The sequence below is a fragment of the Prosopis cineraria genome, unplaced genomic scaffold (assembly GCF_029017545.1).
Source record: "Prosopis cineraria cultivar Desert tree isolate PC_DT_omini unplaced genomic scaffold, ASM2901754v1 PC5, whole genome shotgun sequence".
Lineage (NCBI taxonomy): Eukaryota > Viridiplantae > Streptophyta > Magnoliopsida > Fabales > Fabaceae > Prosopis > Prosopis cineraria.
The window spans coordinates 14,256,402-14,268,353 of NW_026555336.1; the positions used below are offsets into that span (position 1 = coordinate 14,256,402).

The window sequence follows — 11,952 nt, forward strand, 5'->3', positions numbered from 1 at the left end:
ATAAAATCAAATATATTAGTTTGAACAATGCCTAGGTACTAAATGTTAATTCTATAAAGTCTAAACTTAGCTTGAACGATCAACGTTGAGATCAAGCATATATATTTCTTATCCTCTGAACTATTTTTCTTAAAAATATGTGTAAAAATCATCCTAGTGTATATATAGATAGAATATAATTTTATAATCTCATTTCCTAAGTCTATATAAAATATAAAATGTTTTAACAAATTATCCCTGCGCATACAACTTGTTCTGCAAGTCTCTTACAATACTCGAAAAGTTACTTAATTGGGAAGCATAAGCGAATGAGTAAAAAAGTAAGCCAACTCATTTCCCAATTAGATATATCATCCCATTATTTATTTGGAAACTTATTCTAATTGCCTCCCCCTCATATTGAAAAACTTCAAAAACATTGTCTCTCTATCAAGAACCTAAAAGATATCAGTAAATCATGGTTTATTTCTTGTGGTGACCGTTTTCTTGGTCTTGCAATATAGTTTGGATCACTGATCCTCCTGATATTGTAGAATTATCTAAGGTTTTCCCCTGGTTACGTAACATTGTGTGGTTTCAATCTTCGATTTTTAAATGATTGATTGTTTCTAATTTCGATAGTATGATAAAAAAATCAATAAACACTTTAATTATGATAGATGTGCTTCCAAGATGAGGATCTGTCATAGATGCCATGCATGATTGATATATATATTATATATATATGTATATATATGAATCGATTAATATTATAAAGACACTTCCAATTTTTCTATACGAACCAATCATGCATGATAGAAAACTACTGACCACAAAAGGGCATTGTAGATTTGATCATTATTTGACATTAATATAATTAAAAGACTAACAGCTTAAAACAAAATTAGATATTCCTATAATTAATACAATTATTTATAGAAATTAATCGAATATCTCAAATAAAACTTACAATCACTTTCATTTTTAAACTAGAAATGAATAAAAATTTGCACCTAAAAATAATGTCTTTTTATGTCTGAACTGATTAGACCTGTAAATAAACCGATTTTTTTTTATTATTTTGGACTTTTGTTTTTAGTTTTTAACCGATTTTATAGATGGCATGTTTTATAATGATTTCAGATTAATTTAGATACCGATTCTTTAATTTTTTATTGAATCAACTATTTTGTTCTTTTTTTGCTTTTGGGAATTGAGCCAATTAGTTCAGTTTACTTGTAATAACAATTGTTCTTCACGATTTGATGTTGTGCTAATTAGTGGCAACACTTGTGAACTTCCTCCTCTGCCTTCTTATCTTTTTTCCATTATTCAACCAACCCTTATTCCACCCTCTTTTTTCCTTTTCATATAACTATCTAACTAAAATGCAACATTATTCCGTGGTTCATATATCCTTTCCCAATATTCTTCCTACGCTGTCACCATCTAATTAATTACGTGACCATATCAAACTCATTTGGTATTTGTTGGTCAAAAAAAAAAAAGTCATTTGGTATATGAAAGCCGAGTTTTGGTCTCTCACATTATCTATTTGAAGAAGCCACTACTACAAAAACAAGCAAAAATGATGGTTATTTTTGCCTATAAATGACAGTTAACAACTGTCATTTATTAGGTTGTCATTTAAAGTCTACCTCTTTATATGACGGTTATTTCCTGCTGTATATATATTTGATTATATATGACAGTTAAATATTCCCGTCATATAAAGCTCCTCCCACTAAAACAATATATGATAGTTATTATATATTGGCAATTCAATATATGACAGTTATTGCAAATAACTGTCATATTTGCCTCCCACTAAAACAATATATGACGGTTATTATAAATAACCGTCATATATTGGCAGTACAATATATGACGGTTATTGCAAATAACCGTCATATATTCTAGCAAAAATGACAGTTATTTACAATAACTGTCATTTTTTACTCTCTCTTTTTTCTTGTAATAAGGGGTTGTTTCTACAAGCAGCCCTCTATAAATATATAATAGCTATACAAAATCTATATCCAGACAGAAATATACTAATATTTCTAGAAAACAATACCAATTGAATTAGGATGAAAATCAATTCAAAAAGAAACAAAAATAAAACTCATTAAAATTATTAAATCATATTATCATTAAAAATTAAGCACAATAACTTAGCTGTTCATCCATGACTGTGAACATAAAAAACAAATTCATGGCTATAAATATTGGATTCTCTTTTCATTTTCATTTTGATATTCAAAATTAGACATATATCACTCAACATTATGATGAAAGTGTAAACTAATAAACATGTTATTTTCTTTATTAATGAAGTCAAAGCAGCACGTAGTATATAATAACAATATCTTAACATATTATTTTTTTACTGGATATTGATTAAATTGATAATTCAAATAGCACAAATAGAACATTCTGAATATGGAGCCTACCAAAATTATTGTTGACAAAACTCATCTTTTTTGGCCAAAGAACAAATGTCAATTCACTCCCCCAACAGTAACAACTAATAAATCTGGTCAAAATAATAGCAAATAAATGGCGACAAGATTATTATAAATAAAAATTAAGTTAGGAAAGTATTAACCATATACAATATCACGAACGAAAAAGAATGAGATTTTAGATTTTACCCATTCAACATGCACAAGTTAAAGTGAATTTCTCCACTTATATTTTGGAAGAACAATGAGATCTAATTTAAAAAAAATAGAAGAAGAAGAAGAAGCAAGAATTAAAAAAGGAGGAAGAAGAAGGGATTGACCTTAATGTTCAGTCACTGGACCTTGCGAACAAAAGCACAAGAAGGGTCAACCTTGGTGAAATCGGTGGAATCAGAAGGCTACTTCAACAGCGTCGACCTCTTTGAGCTAGGCAACTCAAGTGAGTTGATGAATGACAGTGAGTGAATGGACAGTGAAAATGCAGATTGAGCATAGCTTCAAATGGACTAGGTAGATCTAGATGAGCATAGCAAAATTGTGTTGAATTTGGGCAAATGGACAAGGCGGGTGATTTCAAATTTAGATGGAGAAGAAGAAAGGAAAATATCGGCGCGAATTTGAAAATGAAAATGAAAGAGGAAGCTAAATATTTTAAAAACAAGCATATATGATAGGATTTTAAATCCTTGTCATATATTGTTACACACATATATGACGGGTGTATAGTGTTATTAATTTTTTTTGAAAAATATTATAATTTGAAGCATTATATGACGGGTTTTTAAACACCCGTTATATATTACCATATATATAAATGATAGGTATTTTAAACACCCGTTATTTATTTATTAACTATCACCCGCCTCATCATTATATGACAGACTTTTTTATAACCGTCATTTTTTTAGGTATCTTATATTTAAAATTTTGTAGTAGTGAGCATATATATATATATATATATATTATATATATATATATATTCATATCCTATTTACTTCGCCTTTTTAAAAAAAACCATAAAAATATTCTTCTCTCCTTCATTATTAAACTAAATTTACATTTCTTGCATCACACAAAATTTGGGGAAAAATCATATTATTTATTATTTACAAATTGTGTGACCTATGTGTGTCTGCGTGTGTATAAGTAGAAGAATAGATGTAATTAATGGTCAAGGTTTAATTCTTCTAATGATATTAAAAATGTGACATATTATTTATATACTCAGACATATTTTATTGGGGAAATTATTGCTAAGGACTTGAAGAAAATAATATTTAATATAAAAGATAATAAAAATTTAAATTAGGCTGAAGGACCTAGATAAATGTAATTAACTATTATAACCTTAATATAAACCTTGTAAATAATACCTTAAAATTAACAGTACTCCATAAATTACAAAAAAAATATTTTAAAGATAAAGTTGTTCGGATTTTCAATTCCACACAAATAAAAGCAAAAATATAGTATTAAAGTTAATTAAATTAATATGTTTTAAATAATTTAAAAAATATTTATTTTAAATTAAAAAGTGTTACATTTTTTTTTCATTGGTTAAAAAAAATTTGTGTCAATTTATCTTTAGAGGACTCATTTGCAAATCTTTAAGGCGTAAAAAAAAAAAAAAACTAATTTCTTTGTGCTGAGAGCAACCCACGATGAGAATGGCTAGGAGAAGAACAACCCATAGCGGCAAGATTACCCATAAATGGAGTGTGAGAGAAAGACGAAGCTAGGAAGAGGAAGAAGAAAAGGAAGAGACAAAGATGCCATGAGACCCATGAACAAATGAACCCATGGTGGTGCAAGGAAAAATTGACAACGGCAACCCAAAAACGATGTTTCAATAGTGGAAAGGTTTAGCTGAAAATGCCATCTCATAGTTTAGGGAGGGAGTTCCACAGGAGTATTTTAGTTTTTAGAGAGAAAATAAAAAGTTTTACATAGTTTCAAGTAAATGATTCAAAAAAAAATCTAAAGCAATTTAAAAGATATTATTCAACAGTTGTTGAAACACAACCATTGAATAAATAATATTCAATGATTTTTATAAAAAAAATGTTGAGTATTTAAACTCTTTACTCAAAATTTCTTTATAAACAACCATTGAATATTGGTCAAATTTTAAAAATAATAAAAATGAAATAATACCCAACAGTTATATAACATAATCACTGATTATTGTTGTGCAATATTCAATGAGTTTTATTAAGAAATTTTTTAACTGCTTTGATCTTCAGCATTAATTTATTTATTTACCATTGCTTATAACATAACTATCAAATTCAGATTTTGATAGTTAGAGAAAATATAGAAAATATGATTACAGACAATTTTGTATTTTAAAATTTAAATTTTGGTATTTGGTCCTTTCTTAATAATAATAATTATTTTTAAGATGCTTTATAATAAATATTATTTTTTTCAGGTCTTCAACGAAAATAAATATTATATTCATATTGACACTGAGTTAGAAATGTGGAGGGGTGTTACATTTTAAAATGGGAATTAAATCAATATCGGTCAATTTTGCCTTTACAAAAAGGAAAAAAAATATATATTTCATAAAAATAATAAAATGACAAAAAATACTAAATAAAGGAAAACTTTGTAAAATTCATAGATATCAAATTCAGAGGATTTAAATCCTTAAAAATGCATAATAAATGATGGTATTTGCAGAGCAAGGCCCTTTGATTACTGAATGTGTATTTTTTTTTTCCCTCATTTATTCAATGTTTTCTAAAATTAATGATGTCGCAACAATTCAATGAATAATAGCTCAAATAGTTTGAAGAAAAAATTTATTATTCAATGAAACTATAAAATCTATAACTTTTACTTTATAAAAGAATATGAATATATACTCATAAAATATTTTTTTCTAGCAATTATAGATTAAAAATCTTTATAATATTCTTATTTGCAATTTGTGAAAACCTAAAGTAATTTATGGGGATAAATAAGGAATAGATGAAAAAGGATAAAAAGAATAAGAAAATAAAAATAGAAGAAATTACAAATAAGATACATTTGTATCTCTCTAGGGTTAATAAATTAAACTATTAAATATTATATATATATATATATATATATGACTTGAATAAATTTTTTTTTTGGTATACAAGGCCACAAATAGGCCATGCAAAAGAGAGCTTAGGTCAAATCAAGACCTATAAGCAAACAACACCCTAGAGGTGGAACATCAAAAATTAAAGTATCTGTATTTTCTCTCATAGCTTGTCGAGCAAGCCAATCTGCATATTTGTTAGATTCTCTAAATATATGGTTGAAGGTAACAACCCGATCCTTCATGGTGAGACATCTAATCTTCTTTATAATATCGTTGAGAGGATGATTTGAGTTATGGTCATACTAAACAAGTGTCAGGGCTTCTAAAGAATCAGTGTATACATTAACTTGTTTGAAGTTATTCCTCCAACAAAGATTTAGCCCCACAAAAATACCCAAGAGCTCAGTAGCAGTAGTAGGATGATAGCCAAGACTTTTAGTAAAGCCTTTAATCCAATTTCCTAGATCATCACGGATGAGGCCACCACAAAAAGCATTTCCATTGGTGAGTACAAACTATCAGTATCCAATCTGATCTAGCCAGGTTTTGGTGGAATCTACCTAGTAAGAGATCTGTCTTGATTTGTCTGCATAATTCCAAGTTGAGATTGAGGGTAAAGGTCATTGATTAAAATGATGTCTTTTTCTAGAGTATGGTCTTCCGAATAGATAGATTTGCAGCGTTCTTTGCAAATGTTCCAACAAAATATGGAAAAAAATTTCTTCCCAAGGGTTCTTCTAGTATTAGTATTTCCAACATTGTTTTTTGCATTCTAGAGAATCTAATCCTGGAAGAAAAGAGAAAAGAAAATATTAAGCGTTGAATTTTTGCATACTTCCCTTGATTTAGTACAATCACGCAAAATGTGGATGGAGTTATCAAGAGAATTGCAAACCAAAGGGGCATTCAGAATTGGAAGAATTAGAATTCATGTGTAGATGATTCCAAGTTGCTTTCCATAGAAAGAATTTGATCTTCTCGTAGGTGGGCCATTTCCATATAGTATCCCAAATTTTTGAGTTGCAATTCCCATCCTGATTCTCAATAGCTTTGTAGGCTGATTTGAAGGAGAAGTTGCCGTCCGAAGAAGGTCGCCAAGCGAGAATATTGTTATCTCCATGAGGGTTTGGCAGCTAGACAAGCAAAATGGATTTAATGACATTAGGGGGAAGATAACACTTTAATTTATCAATGTGCCAACCACCTGAAGCTATGTGAAAATCAGAGACTTTGGTATGAAGGATGGCTTCAGTTTTAAGATAAGTATACATGACAGGAGGCTCAGGAAACCACCTTTCATACCAAAAAGATATTTGATCTCCCTTTCCCACTCTCCAACCAACATAGGCTTTAATTAAAAGTATCCTAAACTTTAGAAACACTAGTCCATGTGTAAGAGGATGAATTGGGATTTATCACGGAGGATCCGAACCCAAAGACAGTTGGGTTTAGCAATAATACCCCAGCAAATCTTCATGATGAAAGCAATATTCTGGTTTTCAATTTTCTTGAATCCAAGGCCTACATATTTCTTTTCTTTAGTGATCTTGTCCTAAGAAAGAAGATGAGGTTTTTTTGCTCCATTAGTAGAATCCCAGAGGAAGTTTTGGGAGCTTTTATCTAATTCAGAAAGGACATTCTTAGGGAGGAGCATAGTCTGCATAATATAACTAGGAAGAGAAGAGAGCATAGACTTAATAAGGACAGATTTTCCTACAATGTTGAGATAACAGCTCTTCCAAGAAGATAAATGGGAATTAGTTTTTTCAATAAGAGGAGCAAAGGTTAACTTAGAAGCTTTTTTCATGAAGAATAGGAATCCCAAGATATTTGCCAAGATTTCTGGTAAGAGGAATTTCCAAATCATTGCTGAGTTGCAAGGCTTTGTTGATATTGATATTTCTGGAATAAAAGAGTTTAGATTTATCATAGTTGATTTTTTGTCCTGAAGCAGTACAGAAATCATTAAGACATTTACGAGTGATCCTAGTTTGAGTAAGAGAAGCATCTGCAAAAAGCAATAGATCGTCAGTAAAGAATAAATGTGAGATAGGAGGTCTATTAGTTGTTAGATTAATGGGCTTCCAGTTTCTGTCATCAATACTACTATCAATTTCTTAAATTCAAATTTATCAATATAAGTTGTAAATTACATCAGTTATTAATTTGCAACTAATGCTTGTAAATTGGTTAGCAAATTAACAAATAATATTGTTGTTTGTGAATGAATAGCTAATGTTCAAGTCATGTAATTTACAACTCATATATGTAAATTAACAAGTGAAATAAAAAAAATTAACAACTAATGATTCTGTATCTTAGACAAAATTAATAAGTGAAAGGTATTTTAATTTTTTCTTCATTAAAATTATTTTCACTTCAATCCTCTTGGACGGAATTGAAGTTTCAAATTGTTTGAAACTCACTAATAATTAAATCACACCCCTAATTCTTAATTGAAATTCTCTCTTATCTCAAAACTTATATCATACCTATACATATCAATATTCAATATAAAATATAGAATTATGATGATCATGAATTATGTGAGTAAGACTCCATAGATAATTAATGCATGATAATTAGGAAGAAATCCAATGTATATAGTTATAAAAGAAAGTTGAGGGAAGAAGATGGGGATTTGCCCAACCTAAACTAAACGTGGCTCGGCCTCCGGCGCATATATAGTTTTGAAACCTAAACTTTCCTTTCCTATTTCTAATTGTTCAGTCTTTTCACCCAACAAGCAGTGCCTCATAACATAAAGAAAAACATTAAAATGGAGAGAGAGAGGGGGGGGGCGTAGAGATATGGGACTAAGGGATAATATTTTTGCAAAGCAATATCAACCTCACCATTTTTGCCTAACTTTTGATAGGCCCAACGTATAAATGGAGCCAACCTTGCTTAGTATTTAGAACCAACATATATCGTTCTCTATATCGTCTTCGATCTCGTCGCACAAAGTAATTACCAAAAATGTTTTCCTTCTCTGATCACGAGTTGGTTTTCATCTTTGGCCTTCTAGGTATGTCATTACTGTTAAATTTTTTATATTAAGTATATTTAAAGATAGTTTACTTCACCAAAATAAATATATTTAAGAATAATCTACTTTATCAAAATAATTAAAATAATTTTGTTAGATATATCCCAATCTTTATATATTTTTAATCTATCTTTAAATTTTTAGATATGGGATTTCTTTGACTTATTTATCTCTAATATTCTGACTACTATTTTTTCTCAATTTTTTTTTTCATTTTTTCTTCTTCTTCTTCCATGGGCTTGTATTATTTTTTAGCCTTAGAGTCATTAGATCTATTCAATTTTCTTCTTTTATCTCTTTCTTTTTTTTTCAATCTCTTGTTTTTTCTTCATTTTTCTTTTTTTTTTGATTTTTTTATCCCCAATGGAATGGCTCTTGATTAATAATTACCAGCTACGTCCATCATTTTTAACATTAATTATCCTCTCGTTAGAATTTTAAGCTAGAGTAATTAAATGATTCTCTGTTTAACATCCTATATTGTTGTTCTGTGCAGGTAACATTGTTTCATTCCTGGTGTTCTTAGCACCCTTGTAAGTAAATATCCCATTAATGACATATAATCTCACCACTGTATCTATATGTATTTGCAGTCTATAATGAATGTGTTATGTTGTGAATGGCAGGCCAACGTTCTACACAATATACAAGAACAAATCATCAGAAGGGTTTCAATCAATCCCATATATAGTTGCACTACTCAGCGCAATGTTATTGCTTTATTATGGCTTCTTAAAGAGCCACGCGATTTTGATTATCACCATCAACTGTATTGGCTGTGCTATCGAAGTCACTTACCTGATACTATACTTCATATATGCTCCAAGGAAACAGAAGGTGCAAGGAATATAATATATATTTATATATATATATATTTCCCATTTTAATGAACACACACACTCTCTATGCTTTTTTTGTTTTTTTTTTGTTAAACGATAAATTGGGTACCTAAACTATATAGGTTCAAGTATCTTTAGAATCCTAAATTTATTTTTAATGTAATGTTCTCTTTTAAATTTTTAAAAATATTGTCTTTACCATCAACAAATGTCAATTTTAATTGTTAGTTGACTAAAAAATTATAAAATATTTTCTTTATCATTTTTGGAAATTTTTTGGGTCCTTATTTTTAATTTTTGAAGTCCTTAATTTTTTGATTAACCAATGGTCAAACCTTAACTTTTGTTAATAGTAGAGGTGACATTGCATTATTTTTAAAAATTGAAAGAGAATATTATATAAAAAACGAGTTTAGGATATTAAATGTTCCTATGCCTACATTTTAAGGGTGAAATTACCCTTTAACTCCTTATATTTTAAAAAGCCAAGCATAATTACGTTTGACTACTGCTGCTAACTTTGCAGATTTCGACGCTGTTGATGTTAGCGTTCTTCGACGTTGGAGGGTTTTCTTTGACCATGATAATTACCATATTCGTTTTTAAGGGAATTAACCGTGTTCATGCCGTCGGCTGGGTCTGTGCCATTTTTAATATCGCCGTCTTTGCTGCTCCTCTAAGCATCATGGTACGTGTACATATATATATATATATATATATTCATCAGCATTTCATATATACATATATATATATATATATATAACTATATAACTTATATTTGACAAGTTGCCATTGTGCTTCCGCAGAGGAGAGTCATTAAAACGAAAAGCGTAGAGTTCATGCCATTTTCTCTTTCCTTTTTTCTCACCCTCTGTGCCACCATGTGGTTTTTCTATGGCTTCTTCAGCAAAGATTACTTCATCATGGTGAGCATATGTATATGCCTTCATGCATGTTTATTCACATTAAAGAGATTAACTTAATTAAGTTTTTAAATTTGAGCCTTGTGTATGTAAAAATCCTAAACTGGAGATATGGCCTCGTAGCTATTTTAGTTGGGTTGAAGTACAATATTAGTTTTTTTTTTATTTTTATTTTGTATAAGATTTCTGCTTTATCCCTTAATTTTATAAGTATCTTTTTAGTTATTTTACTATAATATTATTTTTAAATGATTATTTTTTGTAACAATCATTATTATTTCAAAAAAATTAAACTTAATAATATGTCAAAATTTTAGAATACTTTGTTAATATTTAAAAAACTTACAGTAGTATGATTAAATGACTGAAAGATATTTTGTAAAATTAAAAAGCTAAAATGAAACTTTGCATAAATTTAGAGGACTAAAGGTATACACTTTATCCTATTTAGTAGTATCTAATGTTTGATAGTCATATATAACGTGTGTGTAAATGTGTTGAGAACTAACAAATTGAAGTTTTGCAAATGGTGGATTAATTGATCAGCTACCGAATGTGCTGGGATTTTTGTTTGGAGTAGCTCAAATGGTATTATACATGATGTACAAGGATGCCAACAAGAAGAACAGTAGCGAGTCAAATTGTGAATGGAAGGCTACCGTAGACGATCATTGCTCCGCTTTTAAAGCCAAGGACATCAACTCACAGCCCCAAACTTCACACCTGCAATTCAATGTCTGATGATCATCATACATAGCTTCTTCTTTATTTTTTTCTTTTTTCTTTTTTCGGTAGAAAGCAAATATATATTAAATTTAAATAAAGATACAAATAACTGAGGATAAGTTGGGAGTAAACTCCCAATATCCTTTTGAAGTATTTGAGTTCTATATGGTAGAGAACTATAACCAAGGAAAACAGGAATATAAGTAGGCTTTAGTTACAAAGATAATCAGGAAATGATGATGGAGATGAAATCCAAGTCTGATTGCTGATGAACAGCAAGCCATATTGTACCATTTCCAGAATTAATTGGATAGAATCCTTTCCTCAAATTTTCGTCTCTCCGGGATGTAAAAGACAATCATTGAAGAGAATAAGCTTTTGAGTCCCTCTGGAAGTTCGATTCTTCTTATCTGAACAATAAATTTTCCAAGCATTTGACATGTGAAGTATGCCAGCATTAAAATTCCAGGGACGTCGCTTTGTAGAAATGCCCTGAGTTATCATCCTTGAGTGTGGAGCATCCTGAAACTAATTGCAATAGACAAAATAGGCACAATTTTTCTGTGCCATCAATATAGTATCCATTGGCAATTTATGGTCATTATTAAAACACTGAAGATTCCCGCAGCTCCATTTAGCATCAATGATGAAAAAAGGTAGGACAAAACTATTAATTTGTAGGATTATTCTCATGTTCCAAGAAGAAAGAAAACCATCGTCTAATCCAAATATCCAAGGAAACATTAGAATCCACAGATGTTCTCAAATTTAAAGTAGATCCAAACCAAACAGCTCTTGCAAATAGACAAAAAAAGGAAAATATGATCTAAAGATACAGTAGAATCTTTTACAAAAACAGCACACTTCCGTTACATTTAGATGATGTAACCTTAAG

At 29.5% G+C, this 11,952-nt stretch overlaps 1 protein-coding gene across 1 annotated transcript; it reads left to right on the top strand.

Moving 5' to 3' along the window:
• Positions 1 to 8,499: 8,499 nt before the first annotated feature.
• On the top strand, positions 8,500 to 11,110 carry LOC129310381 (bidirectional sugar transporter NEC1-like). Its single transcript, XM_054952202.1, has 6 exons — positions 8,500 to 8,548; positions 9,066 to 9,102; positions 9,196 to 9,406; positions 9,935 to 10,096; positions 10,215 to 10,334; positions 10,878 to 11,110. Exons 1-6 carry the CDS (start codon positions 8,500 to 8,502, stop codon positions 11,070 to 11,072), a joined length of 774 nt encoding a protein of 257 aa, XP_054808177.1. The 3' UTR covers positions 11,073 to 11,110.
• Positions 11,111 to 11,952: the final 842 nt, after the last annotated feature.